Genomic DNA, 23,415 nt, shown 5'->3' with positions numbered 1-23,415 from the left:
TCAATTAGAATTTCAGCTGGTGACAGCTTTGACTCTTGGCTCTGATCTTCCAAATGTGGCAGTTGTTCTTCCAGACCGAGCGCCAGCCTGGGAGCCACGGGGTTTCTCTTTGGCTGCCCTTTTCTGAGCCACCGCTGTTGCCCACGGAGCCGTTCCAGGTCCTTCAGCCGTGGCTCTGCGCCCCGGTGGTCGCAGTGTGCACAGGGCAAGGATGGCTGCAGAAATTGCGGGGGAAGGAATATGCCAAATATATCATTAGAGAATTGCCGTGTTTTCTTTCACCAGAACCCCTTTTTTTTTGTTACATGGAAACTTAAAGCTCAAACTTTTTGAAAAATTTTCCTTTAGAAAGCATCTCATGGAGAACTGAAGAAATGTGTAAGGCCAGGAACTTTCCAGAGCCTGGTTAGCTCTTAGCAATCTATACGTAGAAATGTTTGGCACTGCTGGTTGTCTGTCTTGCTGTTAATCATTCTTTTTTTTTTTTTTTTTTTTTTTGATAAGGCTGCTCTTCACTTGTGTTTATTTCTTGCCTGCCTTATTTGCTCTTTCTTCATCTACATTCTGCAACTGGCACAGCCAGCAGTGGGAGGCTGATCAGACTGGATGCCGCATAATTTTTTGCTTTGGATTTGCACAAATTGATTATTTCTGTAAATAACTATGTGGTTCACTCCCAAACCATATACACTTATGTGAAAAAAATCTTTTGATGTTTTCTTAAACTCTTCTCCATTAATCCCTCCCTGCAAGCTTAAAACCAGGGATGGACAAAAAAATTGACTTGCAGAGTATAATGTACCTGTGTTGCCTTTCTTGCTCAGAATCCAGGGTTGAAAGGGCCAGTGAGTTTTAACTCCTTGAGACATCTTTAGCTGGTTTTCAAGTAAGTTCAAACAAATTTATGAAGCCATATATGGGGAAGTTTACATTTCTGCCAAGTGTGTGTTGATAAAGAGGAGACTTTGATCCCCTGGGCTGTCAGTTGTGCCTCGTCTGTGCTAGGTCAGGACAAAAGTCTAAGTGTGTTTCCCTTAACAAATGGGTTATGCTACTTCTGAAGTATTGCATCTGTATAACAATCAGTAGTGAGCTGGCATGATTACATTCTGAGAGATTCATCTGGAGAAAATTCTCAGTGTAAAAACTGATTCATAGCATCCAGCCTTAGCCAGGTTAATACGAATCGTCAAACAGACGATGATGAGAAATAACCTCTGTGCAGAGCCTCTGTAGATATTTAGAAGTAAAAGCACACACATGCATGTTTAGCTGAAAGGCCTATAAATAGAACACCTGGCACTACCTCGGTTAGGAGTTGTTTTTGCAGTGACTGCAGCTTACATAGATGAGTTTTTATAATATAAATTTAAGTGGATTATTTGAAGAAAAGGAGTCACTGCATGAAGAGTTAGTGCCACTGCCAAAATGCAGCAATTGTAAGGCAAAGAAGCTTCCTGAATACTTGTGCTTTTATGCTGGCCTGACCTGGGGCTTGGGAAGTTAAGGATGCTTGAAACAAAAACCTATTAGAAAAACAAGGTGAGCTTCTGTGTATAATAGCCGTCGTGTCACTTAGTGGCTTTGGGCAAAGACTGGTGAAGGGCACAGGGCTTTACGCTTCCCATCAAAGTGCTTTCTGCTGCTAAACTCCAAGGCAGCAATCAAGCCGCCAAACTAGTTTAATTTTAGATGTAACCTATAATGCGAGCAGGGGATGCCGAGATTCTGTTTTGTTCTATTTAACACGTTTTTGTCTGCACTCAGGGCAGGCGTGTGTGGCTCGGACTGAGCATTCCCAGCCAGGTTAGCTCCGTGGATGTGGGAGTTCGGGCAGTGTCAGCAATGAACAGTACATTTTAATTTCCTTGTGGGCAGTGCTACGTTTGCTCAGAAATCCAAACCGTGTTGTTCATTTGTTCATTGTGTTGTAGGCATGAGACGGAGGATGGAAAGCTCAGCTGCAAGGGAGGGATGCAGAAGCCACTGCTTTTGGTGTCAGGACCAACTGCAAAGGCTGGGCAGGGTGAGAGAGCTGCTGTGGCCACCGTTAGCCATGGGTTTGCATAGCATCCCACGGCCGGGGACGGCAGGGATGGGGCGCTCAGCAGGCTGCAGGATGAGTCTGGCTCTTACGGCGCGTTTCTTCTAAGTGCAGACCTGCCTCACCCCACGGCTGCTACCGCAAAAGTCCCTCGCAGTTTTCAGGAAGCCTGTACAGAATAATTTTCCTTCTACTTTCCCCACTTCCTCTAAATGCTAGGCCAGACAAAGGTGCTGCAAAATTGCAAGCCACAGTTTGATCTCCAAGTTAAAGGGAGTGACTGGGTTCACAGTGGCTGAGATGACATGGGAATCGGGCCCTGACATTTGTTTCTCTGTGGGCCCCCTGTGCAGGCTTTTATTTTAATCTTATTTTTGTTCCTCCCATGTTCTTTCCTCCCTCCCCTCTCTCCTCCATGAATTCACCATTGAAAATAGTGCAGAAAAACACTGCTTGAAGTAGCTTGGAGGCAAGATAGTGAAAATATCCCAGGGTGAGGGGGTAAAAAGGCTGCATTGCCCCAGCTACTCACAGCATGGGCCTGGTGCTGCAGGGGAAGGCAAGGCCATGGCTTGTTGGGCTACAGCAGCACCAGAGGACAGCATCTGATGCACGTCTCGATCCCACAGGGAAGACGGAGCCATTATCTCCTAAGACAGAGGTGCAGCAAAAGCAAGCCAAAGCCCTTCTGCATTTTTAGAGCATGCAGGGAGATGTATAGACGTGTTTCTCAGCTCAGCCTGTTACAGGCCCATTTCAGCTCAGCATAAAGGTGTTGGAAAGGTTCCCAGGGGCTATAGCGAGCCCTCAAAGGAGTCCTGAATGAGTTCACAAGAGTCACAGACAAAAGGAAACGGGCAGAGAGTGCAGACAGGGACGCACTGGTGTGAGATAGAGAACTGTGACCATTGATTAAAGCCCTCCTGATGGCAGTGCTGTGGTGGACGCCTTATTCCATGAGCTCCTCGTGCCTCCTGCCCCGATGGGTCCCTGCAGGTGCCCACAGAGCAGTGGGTGGCAGTCCCCAGTATGTCCCACCACGCAGCTCAATTGTGGTCAATTAAAAAGAGAGAGAGAGAGTAAGCTGTAAAACCCTTCTGCCCATTTACATCTAAAGGCCACTTGAAAAAAAAAAAAATGCATTCACTCAGCTGACTGCATTAAAAAGGCTGAAGAACTCAGATGACTCCTCAGGGACTTGAACTTGTGGTTGAGGGAAGTAAAAAGTCCCAAATGTGATGTTAAGAAAATCTTAAGCTATACCCCCTACTGGCCCCGTATTAATGTGTGTTGAGGCTTAAAGGCTCTGATAGTCTTCCATGTTAATTTTCTTATTGCAGAGCTAAAAGCAAAGTAGTAAGAAAAAAATCCACCATGTAGCTACCTCTGCTAGCACTGCAAGGTGCCATCATCTGCAGATAACGCACGGGTTGCCCCCAGCTGCTGCCTGAACCAGCGGGCAGCTTCTTAGGTTTGTGCTGAGAGCTGAAACATGGGAATCTGGAAATCTGGGGATTCACAAGATGGGAAAAAGAAGGCAACTCTGTGATGATAGCAGAGGCAGTGGCAGGTAGGAGGTCACAGGAGGCTCTGCTGTCAAGGCCGAGCATCTCTGTTTCTGGCTTGGCGGGGCCAGGACCACCCCCAGGACCACGCGGCTGCTCTTGCCCCGGCACAAAGGGCAGCCCACGCGTGTCCCTCGGCTTCTGCAGTTTGTGCCAAAAGTGCTTCCAGCTGGAGAGAGCATGGCATGGAACATTTTGCTGTTTGCTATCCCCAGAGCAGCAGCAGGGCAGTGCCCCCGGCCCTCCCTGTGCCATGGTGCCCAGCTCACCTGCTGGCTAACCGGAGCGGTGGCACCTTGCTCCTGCAGGGCTGAGCTTGTTCTCTGAGGGGAATAATCTCTGCCGCCCGTCGGACATCCCGCACACACGATGCGTGTGTGTAAGCGGGCATGTCAGTCTGTTGGTGGCCTCGACTCAGCTGTGTCTATTGGATTACACACTCCTCTCCACTCTCAGCGCAGAGAGGAACATATGCTTTTGCTTTTTGGCTCAGCTGCTCCCAAACATTCACATCAACGACAGAGAACACTGCAGCATTTTTTTTCAGCTGATTGAGTCATCCAAGTATGCAGTTGTAGGGTCAGAGAATGAAAGATGTGTGATAGCTGAAACAAAGCATCTTTCAACCGGCGCGCTGCGCTGGCCATAGGGAAGAAGCTCTGCGCCGACATGTCTGGCAGAAATCTCCCGTGCCAGCTGACTCCAGAGCTTGGCCTGTCCTGGATGTGTGAACACAGCACCTGGGGCTGCGGTGTGTGCCCGTAGCTGATGCCCCAGGTACTGAGGTGTGGGTGGTGTGATCTGGTGAGATTGCGCCCCTTGGCCAGCTGTTGGTAGAAAACCTGTGGAAGAGCCCTCTATCCTTGTACAGCTCATTTCCTCACTTATTGCAAGGTATCTCCATTAGGCAGGTCTTGAGTGAAGAAAACAATTCCTCTTTCAATAGCAAACCTGCTGATTTTTATTTTATTTTAAGCTGTTTGTGTGCAGTGGTTCTGTTCTGTTTGTTGCTCTCTTCAGCAGTTCAGGCAGCAGACACAAGGCTGGGCTTGCTGAGATATTTCTCAACCAACCACGTGGGCCTGCAGAAGTCCTCTTGGTCCTGGTCAGGAGCTCAGTGATGTGCATGCCAGTCTTGCTTTTATAGTAAACAGAACTCCCAAGCACAAACTGACAATAAAATTCCAACCAAACAACAAACTACAGTATTACTTTGGCAGGAACTTTTTCCATGTAGAAGGATCTTGGCACTGCCATGCGTTAACATGGACCATTGAGGTTGCATTAGCATAGGGTTACTGTAACAAACACAGCAGTTTGCATTATTATTTTGAGACTAAATCTGTATTTCTGTTCATTATCAGAACTGAAGCTTTGGTGTCCACGGTATTTTACTAAGGAGGACATTTTTTTTTTATTATTATTATTTTTAATACAAAGACTAGTTTATGGAATACAATAGCAGTAATGGTTGTTCCTTGCTAGTGACGAGAACTTACTGATGATGCTCCTTCTAGTGATGAAATAGTCTTCAACAAAACGAAATCATCCATCGCTTTGTGCAATGCGTGTATGGGGATAAATGTCTCTGTCATAAGGTGCTCAGGATACCTGGCGTGTTCTGCAGGTGTCCCCGATGCTCTCGGTGGGGTTGTCCTTTGCTGTGGTATCTCAGTGTCTTTGCTAAGTGCAGACCTCAGCTCCCTGCTCCGGGCTGCAAGCACAGGGGCTGGTTTCAGAGAAGGCTTCAGTGCGCTTGAATTCCTTCATTTTTAGAGAAGCACTTCTGCTTAAATCTAAGCAGCACGTATCTAAGGACCAGTGGATTTCAGTCTGTGACAAGCGCTTTTCTAAATAAAGACCCTAATGAAATAAATTAGGAGCTTCTGTTTGTAGAAGTAAGTCAACAGGGCTCTGCCCGCGGCCCTCCAGAGGTGACAGTGCCAGTATCCATCTGCTGTGTCACCGCCCTGCCTGCCGCAGATAGTGCTGGCATCCGTCTGGGCCCTGTCCCGGCCTCGCAGCATTGCTCCTGGATGAGTTCAACTTTTCCCCCCTCCCCTTCCTTTCTCCTCTTCCCACCTCCCTCCTCCTCCCTCCCTGGTCCTTGACAGAGGCGCAAACACTCTTAAATGAGAGATAGTGGCTTCCATCCAATGGAGCCCCGGTTAATCACCGAACATCGTGGGAAAAGCACAAGATGAGGGCCGAGAAACAGCCCATTGTCTGGGCAAGATTAAAGCCCCAAAAGCCGTATTGTCTACTGAGGGGATAAATCTTCCTGCTGTCACTCAAGCACTGAATTAAATTCCCCTTCATTTCTAAAGGGGCTTATCTGTACTGAATAGGCTGTTGCGCCACAAGCGTAAGGGAACGTATTAAGTGAGCTCCTGTCTTGGGCACCTTCACAAATAGACGAAAAACAGGAGCAAATCTGGACAGGGCGGGCGGGAGGGGGCCGAGCAAGAGAGCTTTGGATGGGGAGAATGAGGAGGGATGGCAATTGTCGTTATTACAGGGCGAGGTGGATGAAATGGCCACTTTGCTTGACTCTCCAGCGTCCCCACCGCTGAAACGAAGATTAGGCGGAGTATCAGGCGTGAGTGTTGTTCAGCACAAGGATGGTTCAGGCAATGGCATGCCCTGATGCTGCGCAGGGAGTCCCAGAAGGACAGTGTGATCCTCTCCAGGGGTCCCTCCGGGAGGAACCAGCCTCCAGCAGTGCTCGGTGCAGCCCCAGAGGCCCTCTGCCACCCAGGTTGCCTTGGGAGGGATGGAGAGCAAAAGGGGCTGTGATGGACACGAAGCAAATGTTTTGCGTTGGCTTTGTAACCCATTCGCTCAGCTGCTGGTGCTGCCTTACCCTTAGAAGCTGAGGGGCTGGACTCCAGTGGGATCTAGGAATAGGAACAATATTTTGAGCACATGTAATGTCTTGAGGAGCCCACGGGCAACACCATCACTGCTTCTTCTCTAAATGCTCCTTGTGGTCCTTGCAAGGCCCCAGCACTGTGAGGATATAGGACGCCCAGTCATGTCTCATTTCACTCTGATCCTCTCTTCCTCCTCCTTTTTCTCCCCTAGCAGCATTCCTCACAAAATACCGGCAAATCCTGGTGTCTCACCTGCAGATACCTCAGCGGGAGCGAATGTTGCCCCGTTCAGTACTCCTGAAATGCAGCAAGCAGCTTTGGATGCTTGGTTGGTGGACCAAGGGTTGATGTGTCAGAAAATAGGGCATTGCATAGGGGTCTCTTGTTTGTGGGGTCCTAGCAGCTGAAGGCTGGGTGCACCCCAGGTGGTGAGCTGTCATTCTTCTCCAATATGCTGGGAACCCAGAGAAAGAGAGTTTTAAACAGAAATCAAGTTTTCTTCATGTTAGCTGTTATTCCTTACTGCCCAATTTTAATGGTTGCACCAAACTAATTTTTAATATTTGCAGATTCAGGGTGATCCATTATAACTCTGTGCAGGTGAAACTGAATTCTGGCTCCTTATATATGTATACATACACACACACACACATATATATACTTTTGTCTGATTGGTATTTGTTTTTATTTAACACTACTTTGCCTATTAGCGTGCTTGATGTTGTGCCTGTCTGCAGTCCTTATTGGTAGCCGGCTCGGTTTATATTTTGGCCAAATAAAATGCACGTGAAAAAAGCTCTCCATTGCAGCTGAAGTTTGGATATTCCAGTTCTTGAGTCAAAACTGAGCATACTACTGACCACAAATACAGCCAAATCTCAAAGGGCAGCAACACGTATATGTTTCTATTCACCATGTAAAGCATTAACTATGCAAAACGTATTCAATATAGCTGGTCAGGCTGTTCAGTCTAAGAAAACAGATGATTATACTTCACCTTCGTGTTAGTATATTGGATTAGAAGCAGACTGTGTTTTGCATTTGGTACGATTTGGTAAGTGCTAAACAGGATTTTCTGCATCCTGAGTGGAGTTTCCTCTTGTTGATAGGGTTTAATGCTCCCTTGTACAAATCTCTTACTGTGCAAATACCTCCAATCTCTCCTTTTAGCAACCCAAACCATTGCTTAAACAAGTGGGTTTACACCTTCTTACCAGATTAATTTAATTAGCCAAAAATAGAGTGAAAGAACTGGCTTGAGAACAATAGTTTGCAAAGAACACTTTTTTCCATTTCTTGTTGAATCTGGTAATCTGGGGAAAGCTGGATTGAAATATTATCCCTCTTAGTTTCCTGGCTTCTTGTTTGTATATACTAACTAGAGAAAATAAACTGATCAAGATAATGTTTGGATTTGAAAGAATATTAAAGAAAAAAATATTGTTCTTCTTTTTACCTTTGTACAAGAGATGATCTCGTCCTTAGCTATTTCAGGAAATACAATTTATTTTCTGCCTAAAACTGATGTCTCAGTTCTGAAGTTTTCCTCATGGAAAAGCTACAGTTGATCTCTCACACAATGCTTGTGTTATTTCAAGAGGTCTGTGCTTATGCAAAAATGTTTGTGCTTAAATTGCTAGCACAGTGATGCCTGTTGTGGTGTCAGTTTGTACCCATTGTGCAGTCCTGAGTGTTGACTGATGCTGAAGGAGGGGAATGACGAATTGGGCACCATCCCTGAACCATGCCTGTGTGGTGCCACTCGGTGGCTGCTGCTTCAAGTGGTTGGAATTGGGCTTGACTATGTTTTTTTGTTAGTTTGTTTGTTTTAAACCTCAGATTGTTAATTATTTAAAACATGGCTCTTGTCAAGAGAAACACTTAATGTCAGCAGCATTAGGCACTTATTTCAATTTCACCCTTCTTTTTAAGATTTTCCTTTACAAATCAGATCTCCTATTTCAACCAGACAGCGTTTTGCAGCAAAAAAAAAAAAAAAAAAAAAAAAGGAGCTGTAGAGTAAATGTCAAATTGTCTTTTCATAGTGATCGTCCTCAATCTTTTAAAATTTTCTTAAAAAGACACCAGACAAATTCCTGTTTTAATAAATCCATGTTTTCTAATAAATACAGTTATTTAGAGGTGCACTGGATTGGACAATTGTAAAACTACAGAATTATATACATTAATTTGGTTAGAAATCAGCTGGTATTTTCCTCCTGAATTGAGATCACACTCTGTTCCATTCATTTTTCTTCATATTCTACAATCTTTTGGAAGAAGCACAAGATTTAAGTAAAGCACCTTCAGAGTCCTACATAATGCTACTTTTAAAGTAATTTGTATTTTAAAAAAAATAATAACAAGCAAACAAACTTGTTAGCCCATAGGATGCTTCTGCCCTGTGGCTTAATGGCACAGGTCTTTATACATCCAAATCCAGCAGCTTTCAATAACAAAGGATGAAATTCACAAAACAAATTGCTTCTCTCTTCATAAGTCACACACTCGTATGCCAGGGTAAAGATGTGTTGATAACATTAAAATAGTTTGGTCGCCGATGAATTGTAAATTCCCACCGAGCCTTGGGCCTCGCAAGTGAGCTGCTAACAGCATGATGCTGGACACAGAATGCATTCAGATTGTGGCATTCACTACTTCATTTTTTATAATATTTTTAGGGTAAGAGCTAAGGAACACCACTGAGAGATTTTGGTAGGCAGCCTTGAGTGGAAAAAAAGAGCAAAATATGCAGAGGCGATTTAATGAACATCCACGGTTCTTTAAAGCTGCACTGTTATAAATGTGATCTCTGCCGACTGTGACTTTTGGGGGCAGAGGGAACAAAGGAGGAATTTACATGAATTTCCTTCCCGACAAAAGGTAGCACACTCACACTCTTTAAACAGAGCCGCTGTTCATCCAGAGAAAAACCAGAGCAAGCAGGTAGTGCTTACAGAGGCTTCGCCCCGCACTGCTCCATCGCAGCCCCTGCTTTGGGAGGAGCTCTTACGAGGGTGAGACATGAGGTTGGTTATTAGCACCCAGGGACTATTCCTGATGTGATTATCGGAGCAGGAGAGCAGAGCGCCCAGCGCTCATCCCACCTGGCACCTGTGGGCGATGTCGTTTGGTGGGACGTGTGTCCATACGGCTGTGCTATGGTCTGTCTGTCCATGTGCTCCCGTAGCACGACACGTGGCCCTGTTTTCCAAGGTGATGTGACAAAGACGGGTGGCTAGCTCTCCCTCGAAGGGCAAACGGTGGAAGTGCTGTCGGGTGGAGCCGCCGTTGCACCGGGGCGAACTTGTGCCCAGGACGTTTGTTTGCAGGATTCCATACTGCATGCTCGAGGAACCATGCATTTTAAATAAATAAAATAATAATGCTGTAGTTCTGCCCTTTAGTTTTTCCCAGTTACTGTTTTAATCAGATCTTTGAATTATCCAGCACAATTTGAACCCAACCGATCTACAAAAAAAAAAAAAAAAAAAAAAAAAAAAAAAAAAAAAACAGTAATAGATGGCTTGCTATGCCAGTTTTGGAGAATGCCATGCTAATTTCAGCACATTTGGAGGACGGCATTCAGCCCGCCCTCTGCAATTAGAGCCCCGAGGTCTGCGCTAGGATGCTGCCTTCAAACCGCGGGCAGGGAGGGGACCCTGCAGCGCCGAGTTCTTCCCGCAGGTCGGGACACTTTGGCAGGGCCCAAAAGGGTTAACAAACAAACTGCCTGAATTGCTTTGTTCACTGGAAATCTAATCAGATGTTAACCTACAGTCTATATCCAAGCAATCCTTTCCTTATGATAGTGATTAGTATTACACTCGGAATGAATAGACCAAGGAAAGATTCCTATGGTAACCTTCAAAATGCATTCCATCGGCAGGCTCTGCCTACTCACAATAATTACATTCTTAACTCGTCTAACAAACGGCATGCTAATTAGCTGCTTAACCAGCCTCAGCTCATTATTACCAAGGTTGGGCAGGCTTGAGTAAAGTGACCCAGAGAGAACAGGCCCACTTAAAAAATAATAGTAATAATAAGACATTTGCCAGGTTTGCCATCAGGACGGACCTCCTCCCAGCGACAGGACCCTCTGTGTGTGCGGACTGACCTTTTGGCAAACCCCTCGGCGAGGTTTTGGCTTCCTCTGGCTGCATGGACTGTGCGTGCTTGGGTTGGCATCTGCCAGGCTTTGTGGTTTGCCCCAAGAGCATCTTCAGGGGTCATCCCTGGCTTGTGAGATGCCCTTGGGGCAAGCAGCCTGGCTCTTGAATGGGTTCCCTGTTCGTGCCCCAAATGTGCCCGGCCCTCACTGCTTTGGCCAAGCTCTCCGTGTCTCCAGACTGATGTGATCTGGGTGAATCATGCAACCAGCGCTGGTTCCTTAATGTTTCACAGAACGGCCGGTGTTTTGCAGAGAGAGGCTCGAACCCAGCACCTTTTAGGGCTCAACAAAGCAAAGAGATCTCCATCAGGGCAGAGGCAAACCTCAGCTAGATCCGTGGTGCAGGCTGATCCAGTGCTCACAGGATTGTAAACACGTTGGGTGGAAGGGATCTCTGCAGGTCATCTGCCTGAAAGATCAGTGTCTGACCACGTACATTCATAGCGCTGACCTGGGGAGGAATCCCTTCCTCAGGGCAGGATGGGCTCCTCGGCTACCGAAACGCACACACTGCTCTGTGTCCTTCCTGTCTGCCCTGGGAGAGCCTCTAGGAGCTACCCTGAACCTCACCTTGTCTTTCGCCAGCTGTGTTTGCTTTGTTTGCTCCCATTGTTTCCTCACAAAATGTTTAATTTCCTGCTGGTCCGCAGTGGTGATACGCTTTCAACACGAGGAGGAGGAGAACAGCACTTTCATCTCTTCTTTGGGAGAGTTTGGTTTTGTTTTGAGTGTTTGTTGTTGTCGTTAATACCTGAGGTGGGGAAAATCCCAACTGTTCCCATTTGGGCAGCCTGTGCAGGGGCAGAACTCCCAGATACGAGTGTGCATCTGGGAGGCCTTTGCTTAAGCAAGCCCTCCAAATCTGGTTGTCTTTATTGCTAGCTGGGTTAGCTGTAGAGTAGCTGATGTGGTTACTGAAAGGTCACAAAAGTGAGGGTTTTAAAAACTCTTTTTTACAGTTCTTCAGTGTCAACCCACAACGTTAATCCTAATGCAAACAAAGAATAATAGGAGTTACATGCCACTAAATGCAAACTTGTGGTAGTGTAGAACACCACAAGGGTAAGACTTGGTCTAAATACAATCTGTCCAGTTTTCGTGTCCTTACACCAGCTGGAAATGCAAGCTCTTACAGCGATTTCAAATACTGATTCGGTTAGCATACATCAAAACAGTACCTTAGTAAATTGAGCAGAATGTTTATTTCTGGGTTTCACACTTCCAACCCTTTTAACACCCTAATGCACTCTTGCATTTTGTTGCACTCCTAATTATTTTTTCTCCTCTTCACCTCTGCAGCTTATTCTTACGTTGTTGAAATCCAACCAGTTGAATAATGAAAGAAAGCTATGTGTGCTGCCTGATAGAATATTATTTCCTTCTTGTATATGCACACAGAGTACAATACCCCAGTTTAAATAAAATAAAACTTGTTGTCTTTACAGTTTGGGATGCATTTTAATGTCACAGGATAGTCTTAAATTGAATAAGAGGAAATTTTATGGTCGAGTATAGGATGGATTTCATAGTTTGTACAGTTTTAGCTGTGTGCTAAGTATGTGTTTCTCTTACTGACCATAGTGACTTTCTTCATCTTTGCCTAATTGGGTTTGTCAGTAGAACAGAAATGCACATCCTACTACAGAACGCTTTGTTGTCCCTCTCTCTCTTCCCCTTCATAAAACATTGGCAAACTTACTCTATGCTGTTAAAGCCTATAAATGCTTTTTGTCCCCGTGGGTATATGTGTTGATTTTTTTCAATTGCAGATTCATGACCTCCTTTGTAAAGATGAGTTTGGAAAAGGGCTGTGTGCAGCTCTCCAGACAGACGTTAAATCGTAGGATTTGCGAAGTTTCAGGAAGTCAGACATCTTGTAATAACCCTGTAGGTGCTCAGAGTTTTCAGTGTTCCCATGAGCCATGGCTCCTCTTGGAGCAGAAAATATTAGTACCAGGATATTGCCAGACCATCAGCTAAAGAAGGATTGTAAGGGAGAAATGCATGTTTTGTATCAACTTACTCCAGTGTAACACCTAATTTGTAGCATGCTACATATCTCTCTATGTTGGCTAGATGAGAAATGCTTACTAGTGATAATTTTCATGAATATCTGCCTGGATTTCAACTGTTTTTAATTGTTACTGCCTGTCCTGCTAGCTGGTCTTCCCTGCAGGTGGAGCAGTGTTTGAGAGTAGCATGCATCTGTGGTAACAGAGCCTAAATTTGTGTTTGGATAGCAAAACAACAAAACAAACAAACAAACAAAAAGAACACCACCAAAAATTTACTTCTGAGTCCCTGTATGTTCACCAATTGCAGAGGAGCACTGATACCATGTGAACGATGCATCCAACCAAAAGGGAATAGCGGAGCTCATGTTTCAGCTCTTGTTTGGAAGCTGCTTGTTGCTGCAAGTTGAGAGCTGGAGCAGTAAAGCGGTTCTGGGAAACGACACGTTCCTTGCAGGACAACTTGCATGTGGAATTGTTGTTTTATGTGGCTGGTTGGGTCAGCTTTAACAGCTGCAGCTGTGCACCATGGTATGAAAGGGAGAAAAACCTATTTTCCTATAAAGCATCATATTTTTACCTGGGTTCTGTGTTGAATGGTGAATATGGTTTTAACCATTGTAAATGGCTTGAGACATAACAAAAGGTTTCCACTTACTGAGGATCCTTATTGGGCAGTCGTGGGGGCTTGGTAAAGGAATGCAGCTTGCTGGATTCCCATCTTTCCCCTGGCACGTAACAAAGGCTCAAGTAACGTGGTCAGTGGAGAAAGGTATTTTAAAAATCATGCAGGGAAATACAAGCTATGTAATGGCTGGTAAATTTTGGGGGGATGGGGCTTGTATTTTGTGCTGGTAACAAGTAGGGCAGATGAGTGCTTTTTTGGAAGGCTGAGCAGGTTTGTACAGAAGTAATTCTGAGCATTGGATTCATTTTAAATCTGCAATGGGCCTTCCCAAATATATTTTGGTATGGCTTTGAAGAGGCCATTGACTGCCACAGGCTGACGGACTGATTCAGAAATGAGGTTTCATGCAAAACTTGTGCAGGCGAACCACCCGCCCGTATGGTTACCCTCCCTCCTAATAAAAATAATAATTATATGTATATATAAATAAAGGCACTGTCCCCACATAAAAAAAAAAAAAAAAAAAACCCTACGGAAAAGAAATGTGCATCCACCCACAGAGCCACAGGCAGCAGCAGGGAGCATGCACTGGGAAAACAGGCATCACCTGGTTGAAAGAGAGGAGAGAAGGAAGTGCCTGGCTTGCCAAGGTAAGCAGGACACCCCACATCGAAGGAAGGTGACATCCCTTCTCAGCTCTGTGTGGTACAGTGACAGGGCAGGAAAGTCTCTCCTGACAAGGGATCCATGTTCTGGCAGTGACCAGAAACATCATCGTTTGTCGGAGTCCCACAGCCAGGAGGTGTGGGCCTTGAGGCTGGGATGGTGTCCTTGGCTGACCAGTGGCTTTCTTGGTGATTTTTGTACCAAAGAAATTTCCTCTCCTGCTAACTCAGACAGTGATGTGTGTTAAGATCCAGCTGAAAGCTCTGCACCAAACCCTGCGAAGCTCCCATCTGCTGGACAAAGCCTTTTCCCCTCTCCCAGACGAGCTGAAACTTCTGCGTTCTGCAGCGGGGTGGGGAAAGCGGAGTTACTAGCAAGGAGACTGCTCGTTTTCCAGAAGTAAAACAAAGTGCTGGAAATCTGCACTGCTGCCTGAAAACGGGTCAGGTTTCAGGGTGCTGGGCTGCGGGCAGCAGGGCCCCACGGACATGGGGTGCTCAGCCTCTGAACCCTGCTGGAGCTCGTGGCTCTGGAGGAGCACATTCACAAACCACCCCCGTTTGAGCAAGGCAGGGAAGGAACAAGGAATATGAAAACACAGCTTCTGAGATCTCTGTGAAAGATTCTTATTATCCTGCCCCAGATGGCACCAGCTGTACTCCTGGACCAATACTAAATGACTGTAGCTTGTGCCAAATATGTACTTGAGTGGGTTGTACATGCCCTTTACAAATAGAAGTTGAATGTTAATAGATACTGAATGAAACCCATTGCCAAACCAAACAGAGCCCCTGGATATATACAGGGCATGCAGGGAAATTATACATTTCAGCAACGCTTGCTGCAGAATGCGTGCAAAGGATTTCAAAGTGTTGGTGGATTTAATGTGGTCGTCGCTAATTCTCTGTATGCTAATGGCTGCGTGAAGATGCAGGAAGAAGAATGAGCGAAGGTTAAAAGACCACTGCACTGATATCATGTAAATTCGGGATAGGGTCAGCGTATGGTGTTGTAAACAACATCACATCTCGGAGTACATGGAGTTCTGATCCTTTCAGGTATTCGAGCCTTTGTCTGCTGATATAACGCTTGCCTGTCAGCCCCACGGTCAGAGGCCCAATCTTTTTTTCTTCAGTTGCTGAAAAGGTCCCAGCGCCACATCGGGGCAACACACTGGCTGCCTATTCTCCTTCCCTATGGAACGCAATCACTGGACAACTCTGCTATAATTCACTCCCTGGCCAGCCCTTTGAAAAGGTGGGCTGCCTCAGTGCTGTTAGCCCAGCAAGATAAATCATGTACTCGAAATTAACTTCCATTGAAAGGAAGGGGTGGAAGAAAAGCCGACTGGTCAGGCGGAGCATGCTAAAGAAAAGATGACTAGAGTTGATAAATGTCATTGCGGATAATTTGGGGGCTGTGATTAAGATCTTATCTAGGTAGGAAGTAAATAGAAAAGACTTAATAAAAGTCCTACCCAGGGATCCGTCCTTATGAAGTTGTGAAGTTTTAATTTTTTTTTAAGTGAATATTGAAGAGAGCACCAGAAAGGTCTTCATTAAAGGGAAAGTTGTTTTCAGGGTGCTGCCTGGAGAGATTTAAAAAGCGCCTGGGTGAAACAGCGCGTCTTCCCCCACTCCTTTTTCTTTTCCAGAGGAGAAAGAAAGCATCTTTGTCTAAAAATTCCTTTAAAAAGTTAAAGGATAAACAACTGGGGGAGAACTGATGAGGATTTCTGGGTAACGATCATCTGTTTTTTCTCTTTTCTTTTTCTTTCTTTAATGAATGGGCTTTGCTGCCATAAAATTCCCTACGAATAAAACGTAACCTTATCCCCAATATGTGTAAGGGAGAGAACGCAGAGGCCTGCTTGTCCATAAATTCACATGCTGTTCGCTCAGAAAGCATAAACTGCCTCCTATTTTTATTGCACTGGGCAGAATTTGCTTTTATGACGTTATTAGCAGCAGCTCTCTCTCTCGGTCCCACCGATCCCTGCAGCAACCTGCGCGCAGGGAGCGGAGCGCGGCAGCGAGCCCCGGGGGGCTCCGGGGCTGGAGCACGGGTGGGTGCCCCCCATAGCAGGGGCTCCCCATAGCTAACGAGAGCAGCTCACCTTTTATTGAAGAGTGTGATCTCCAACCTGCCTAACCCAAACCTCTCGGGGATGTGGGGCTGCTGGAGGTTTGCAGGACCCTTGAAATGCCACCTCTGAAAGAAACCAGCTTTCTTAGGCACTTCCTATCTTTATAATGCTTTCCCCAACATACAGGATAGAAAATTAAACTGAGAAATGTACTTAGGAAAAATAAAATAAAATCATCCCTCGAAAAAAAAAAAAAAACAACCAAAATGCAAAAAGGAAGAGATGAGGACACACAGAAAGGCGATGCGAAGAGCTGGGCGCTGTGTGATTGCCTAGAGTGAAGCAAGACAGTTCTGGAGAATGTGAGAGAGGAGAACCATACTGGTGAATCTGTAATCCCTTTGTATCCCCAAGCCTGTCCTCAAAACAAAAGGGGAAAGGCAAGGAGAGTGAATCTGTTGCAGGCAGTAGTCTTTCAGAAAGTCTCTGATATGGAGAAAAGGATTATGCCGTGGCCAAGGACAGAAGAGCAGAACGTGCAGTTGCAAAGTGTTGCTATTGTGCATTCAGGGCAGCAGCTGTGTCACGAGGGGAGCTTTGGTGTGATGGGGATGTTTCTGCAGAGATGTTCCCAGTGTGTGGTGGAGGCTGGTGCTTGGTGCTGCTGGTGCTGGTGTGTGCAGCCTGTGCACGGGGGTGAACGTGCCCCCTGCAGGGCTGGGACGGGCAGGGCCCCATCCTGTCCCACCAACGGCACTGGGAGGCTCTGCTGAGCCCTGGGAAAGGAAAAAGACAGCCGAAGCTGGGAGGTTTACGAGAGCTGGGCAGGTTTACTAGCTGTGCTGGCTGGAAGGTGCAGGCTGCAGCTTCAGCTCCTGGGCGCCCGCAGCTCGCTTTGTAATTAAACACGTAGTTAAGTGTGTGGCTGCGCTGCGGGTTGCTTAGCCCGGGGACAGTTATCTTGCTTGTATTTATTTTAAGATCCTGCAGCAACAAAACTTGTGAAGTTCCAATGGAAGCTGCAAATTTTAAAAAGTGCATCTCAAAACACAAGCATTGAACTATTTTGTAGGAGGAAGAGCTGAAAAATTTAGTCTTTTCTTTCTAAGTTCCCTGTGTGCTGATCCAGAATTCTACACGTGCATTCACAATTTACAAGTATGATCCAGAATTTAGTAGTTTATTAAAACAAATTAAAACAAACGTCTGCCCTGGGAAGCTGGCCATGTGCTACGTGCTATCAGGGTCATTGGTCACTCGAGGCATGGAGACTGCAGCTCCAAAATGGCTTACCTGCATTTGAAAAAATAAATCATAAAATGGCCATAAATGTTGGCTATCAGATGATAAATGGAAGATGTTCTTGCCATGCTTTTCATGCCTGGTAGTGTGGAAATACCTGTAGAAATTTTAACAAGAACTTCTGTGCAAACCACCTACTATTGCTAGCAGTGAATAGCAAGGTTGGTGACAACAGTTGAACAGGTCCTTTGTCAGGTTTTGGAGAGATGTTTGTGAATTGGGCTCTGAAATGCAAACATCTCTTAAATATGAAGTGTAAAAAAGAAAACTGAAAGTTTGAGCAACAAACACGTGAAGTGATTGTGCTTTATGTAGCTCAACGTCTGCAAGCTGGCTGCTCCGCTTTTCCCAAGTGATGCCGGAGCAGGTATGTCTCGTCTTCCTTTGAAGAATTCTGAGGGCAGTGACTGTGTGGCTGCTCTTCTCGAGTGTTCTCATCAAATCAAATCTGCTGTCCTTTGTCATATGTTTGTTGTAGAAAATGAAATACTCTTTAGATATTTCTCAGCTGAAAGCTAGTTTGAAATACAAAACACATATCCCCTTTCAAAACATATTTGGAGTCTAATTCATGAATGCTTTCCAAGCTGTCGACATCATCATTTTCCAGTGATCTCATCAGCATGTCAAAACCCCCTTGTTAATGACTCTGAGAAAACTGTGGACCCAATAAACTCCATGTCAGGTAAAGAATACAGTGAGGATTGGAAAGTGACAGATAAAGCAAATATCCTGCTCCTAAACAAACACAGCAGGACAGGAGAAGATGACAAATGATGGGATTGTGTCAGCTTGAAAACAGATTGGACTAATGGCATGCTGGACTTTGCACTCCAGGGGATCAATACTCTATCAGGCAAGAGAGCTGGAGACCTTGTGAATAGCGTTTGTATGGACACAAGAAAGATATCTGCTGATAGCGTCTGCGTCGGCGGCTTGCACAGCACAGTCTCCTGTGCACAGTAAAACTCGAATTTAAGCCTAAAAGGGGCATTCTGTGCCGTGTGGTTTCCGTAAGCAAGGGAAGGTTTCTTCCTGGAGTTCGTCCCTCGGTGCTGCGTGCCGCAGGGTTGGGGTCTCTGCAAGTGGCCCCGTGCCGGGGCTCGCTGGGTTCCCCCCAAGTCGCTTCTTTTTTTGTTTTCTCTTGGGGGAAGGGATGTGGAATTGAGTAGGTATAAAGGAAAAGAAAAAAAGGTTTAGTTCTTGTACTTTAAAGCAGAATACGTGCATGAAAAAAAATATGCATTTTTCCTCTCTTTGTCCATTTCCCTTCCCAAACCCTCCAGCTGGTACAAATGGGGTTCTGTCTCTGTGGGACTCAGAAAAACAATGGGATGTGATTCTTCTGTGCTGTTTGGCTGCCTGATGCAGAAACTCGCCCCTTTACAGATACAAATGGACAAACAAGGTGGCAGCAGTTTGGGCTAGGCAGACCTTGTCTGCACGCTCGTTGGTGTTTTCCTCTTGCTCTGAAGGAAGGCTCTGGTGCCACCTCCCCTCCGATTAGCAAGTCCAGAGTCCTGCTGCGATTGCTGCCGTGGCTGCACCCTTCCTTCCCCTCCTTCAGCCTTCCCGTGGCACCTTGGGGGCCCGGGCCTCCTCTAGGCCAGGGGGAAAGGCGCAGGTGATGGCCCCGTACGCCCTGCGGGCAGGAGGAAGGGGTGCTCCCTGCCCACCAGCAAGCTCTGACTGAGGCGAGGCCCCGAGCATCTCCAGGACAATGCACCTAATTTGCCACGTCCAAGTACATTTTGTTAAAAATACATATTTCTGTCATTTTGATTTTTTTTTTTTGAGGCATGGCTGAAAGGGTTAATTATTTTTGGATGGATTGTACTCCTCTAATAGCTGTTAGTTGTTTACCTGAGCTAATAAGATTAATGTCGTGTTGGATAAGGGGAAGAAAAATCCCTTGGACAGACCAACACATGCTTTTAGATTTATATGCTAATCATCACGAGCATGAAATTAATGCTAAGGAGACATTGCAGGAATGCCTTGGCTTGATCGGGAAAACAAAAAGAATTAACAAACTTCAGCATGGCCTTATACATCCCACCCTCCAGAGCCCACCAAAGGGCTCACAGCAATGAAATCAGTAGGACTGCTCTTGTGAGCAAGGGTTTGTAGGATCAGCCTTGAAAATGTGTATTTTTAACTTTGAAAGGTCAGGTTCAGAGCCCGGGAGATCTGTATATTGCTTGTGCTTTTCCAAGGTGTTTATTCAGCTTTAAAGTCTCTTCAGAAAGAGAAGGAAAGAAAGCCTCTTGTGTGCCTATCAGTTTCTCTGTTGATATTTCTCTCTACCCATTTGATATTTTAGATAAATAGGCATTATCTCATCTAAAGGCACCCTTTGGAAGGCAGCAAGTATTTTTTATTAGAGTCTAACAAGCTGCTATTTTAGAAATTATATATATATAACTTATGCTATAGAAAGGAGGGATTTATATGAAGGCCATATAATCAAAGAAGCAAATTAAAATCCAAGCAAAATATATAGAAAAAAATCATAGGGAAAGTAATTTGTGAACAATGTAAGCATTTTTAATGGTGTAGTATTTAGTTAAATCAAGTATTCTCCATTTTTGTGGAGCTACCAGAATGCACAGAAGTTGCAATAACCCATATGGACACTTTGTAGAACAAAATATGGCCACTTTGGAGAACAAAACAACTTTAAAATAATTCCAGCTGCCCTACCTGCAGCACCCCCTGAGCATGCAGACCCCACTCCTTGTGTCCCGAACGTGTGCTGAGGGCAATACTGATGGTGGAAGGGGATTGCTGCGGGATCAGAGCCATTACGGTGCTGGAATTTGCTTCTTGCATCCTTTTTTTGACTGGCATCCTCTCCCCAAGACTACTGTGGATGAGGGAGTGCTCATCTACCTTGCTCTTGCTGCTGGAGACAAGGAGGTTGCCCAAGAACCGCCGGTTTAAGGATCACCGCGCCATGGGAGCTGACCTGGCTTAAAATCAGATTCAGGGAGGGGTGCTGGGGAGGGGGTCAGGCCGAGAGGAGTTTAGTCTCAGTATTGTCTGGCTGGCTTGGTTACTGACATGATCTCACTGCTTCTGGTTGTCAGACAGTACTAAAATAATAGAAATGATATGCTGAGAATGAGAAAGTGAAGCCATTTTACGTGTATTTCGAATGTTGTCTCTGTTTTGCTAAATTTTCTTGCACACCAGCAATTTAAACCTACAACCAGAAACCCCCTCTAATTATTTTTTTTTCTCTCTCTCTCTTTTTTTTTTTTTTTTCCTCTGTCATTTATGCATAATGTGTGCTCAAAGAAGCTAGAGGAAAAGGACTGTTTTGCATTTATTTTGGCTCGTCTTCCCTTTTAACATGCTTGCTTGGGCCAGAGAAATTGCATGTCATAAGGGTGGAGGGGTGGGGGCAAGCTTTGAGTATCCCAAGAAATGCTTACATCCTTTATCTGCTTAGCTTTAATAATAAATGCCTTGCTCCACTGAGGCATTAATTGGAATCAGTTGATGTATATAATAAATTAAAGTTAATTCCCCATTCATATATCTCAAAGGACTCTCCTAATTCTGTTTTCTTTAAGAAAATCAGAAAGCTTGGATGTGCCTGTGACCAAAGCTAGTGGCCAAAGGATCCCACACCTGTGCAGCAAAGGGGATTTGCATGCCCCCCTATGTGTAGTGCATAAAGGTTGTCCAAAAATAAGGACACTTAGTATTTTCAGAAGCATTTTGTACAAAACAAACTCTGAAAAGAGCCTAGATGCACATTATAACTTATCTGCGGTGTGCCAGGCTACTGCAGCTAGTTACCTTAACAGCCAGCTGCACATGAGGGAAAGTATGCGTGTTGTATTTGACAAGTAAAAATGCATTGAATCTGCCACAGTCATTTGTCTTTATTGTGGCTCTAATTTGAATGAAAGCAAGTGCTAATAGAGGACACGGTTTAAGAAAACTCTGCACATTGGCATAAATATCTTGCAGAGGGAGAAACCAGTAGTATGATTTAATAGCCCGGCTTATCTTTGCTCCTGGCAAAGTTTGCTAGCAGGGTGATGCTGGTTCCTGCTGTAGTTTTTATCAGTGCATAAAGCTTCCTATTCCCCCTGCCCCCTCCAAACTTCCCCGGTGAATTCATCTAGAAACATATCGATTCCATGCTGCGACGGAGCGGGACAGTGCCCTGCTCTGCAGAGAGCCCTCGCTGTTCCCTTTTATGAACAGTCACAGACTGTGTCTGTCAGCACTGCTTGTCCTGCGCTACGTCTTCCTTGCGATTCACAATACGAGCTGCTCATCAAGGCGAGACAGACGTGTTAAATAAAGTGCCATCAGGCCTGCTCGCTTGCACAGTGGTAGCCCATTGTGCTGCCATACGGGTGAGCTGGGGATGGGTTTGTCCCTTTGGAATCCTTTTTAATTATCTTTAACATGATTCCAGCTTGAAATGATATTTCAATTGAAAAGAACTCGGGGGACAATTACCTTCTTCCGCATCTTTGTAAATATTCATGTGCTGATTTGTTCGGATGAGGAATGGGGGTAGGAGGCAGGGACAGGGAGCAGTGGGCAGAATCTGCCAATTTGGAGAGTAAACATTACGACCTCGGATGGAGTAGAACTAGAACTGAAAGCCACTTATTCTCAAAGATGTGTTTTGTTTTGTTTTCTTTTTTCTCCTTTTAACTATTTTAATGCCACAAAGTATAGGTCCTGTATTGAAGAACCTGATCCATGACTCCTTAAGGTCTCTGAAATTGGTTCAGGAATTCTTCTGGCTTTGGTGACCACCTGGAGGTACTTGGACAAGGCTGCTGTTTCTGCCTTTCAAATTCTGCTTCACCCTGTTCCTTCTCTCCCAGTTTACCCATCTCTGTGTGACAGTGGGTGGTCCTTTTGAAGCGCAGAGCTATCACATCCCTGTGGGCACTCTGAGCCATGGGCATCCCTCCTGCTGACTACTCGCTAAATTCCCTTGCGACTGCAGTGTCACAAGTTTGTGCTGCGTAGCACCTGAAGAGCAAGACATTAATTTGAATTCAGATCTCCAGAGAAAGATGCTTTGTGCAATTAAGCCTCTACTCTCTACGGGCAGTGTTAAGGCTTTTAGTATCATGCTTTCCGAGTCCCATAGGAGGGTGGGGAAAATAGAAATTCTTTTAACAGTCCAGTTCTATTAAATATATATATATATCCCCTAAATAATTAAAAAGATGGATACAGTCTGTTTTAGACCTCTTGTTTATCCAGTATTATTTAATTTCACAAATATTAAGTTTCCCTCTTCCATCATCAGCACCCCTCCCATGGGACACAAGTTACCACCGATTTCATTCTTCTGATGCCTCATTAATGTCACCAGTTGTTCACTTTGACTTATGGCTTAAATTACCAGAGACTGAAACAAGTGTAAATATAGTTGGGCTGCCCTTGAAAAGCCCATCCACACTTAAAACTCCTGCAGCAAACAAAAGCTGAGAAAGTCAGGAGGCTCCAAACACGGCTGGGGTATGAAGATAACACTGGCAGAACAGGCAGACCCTAAACCAAACAGTGTAACCCTACCGGCTGTGATAACATAGACCAACAAATTCACAGGTATCGGACACGGAGGAAAATGCAGTAGTAAATACCTAAGCAAAAGCAAGGTAGATGGATAATTGATGGCTGCTCACTCCACTCGTGTGTGTCTGCAGCGTGAGGACTGTGCTGCTGACAAGGAACACAGGTGTCGGCTCTTAATTACACAAAGCATTCACCGCAGAACTTAGCGGGGTAGAGGAGATGTAAGCTTCGCATTAATGACAGAAAAAATCATGGATTAAATGGGAATGGTGAGGGATGTGAGACACGCCTCACCCCGTGCTTCTGAAATTGTTTCCCCTCACAGAGAAGGCGCGGTTGGAGCCCACCCAAAGGTGCGGGTACAGCACCCTGGGTTTCCCACGGGGTTTTTGTTGGCCCCGGGAATATTTACGTAAATGCTGGAGGAGAGACTCACTAAACCAGCGAACACATAAAACTTGCTGTCATTCTTTACTTTCTCCTTAGACATAGTGGTTATAAAA

General features: G+C 45.3%; 1 protein-coding gene across 4 annotated transcripts in view; it reads left to right on the top strand.

The window, feature by feature from the left end:
- PRDM16 (PR/SET domain 16) overlaps positions 1-23,415 on the top strand; it is a 306,284-nt gene that overhangs the window by 44,233 nt on the left and 238,636 nt on the right. The window contains exon 1 of one of the 4 annotated variants that reach the window (XM_035344709.1): positions 13,207-13,946. The exons of the other annotated variants lie outside the window; for them this stretch is intronic. Within the exon in view, the coding sequence (XP_035200600.1) occupies positions 13,880-13,946 (67 nt within the window). The 5' untranslated portion in view covers positions 13,207-13,879. Of the gene's footprint in view, positions 1-13,206; positions 13,947-23,415 lie in introns of those variants that run through there. 4 annotated transcript variants of the gene reach the window in all.

Source organism: Oxyura jamaicensis, chromosome 21, assembly GCF_011077185.1.
Source record: "Oxyura jamaicensis isolate SHBP4307 breed ruddy duck chromosome 21, BPBGC_Ojam_1.0, whole genome shotgun sequence".
NCBI lineage: Eukaryota > Metazoa > Chordata > Aves > Anseriformes > Anatidae > Oxyura > Oxyura jamaicensis.
The sequence above is the reverse complement of the archived record's forward strand: the minus strand, read 5'-3'. Positions and strand labels throughout refer to the sequence as shown.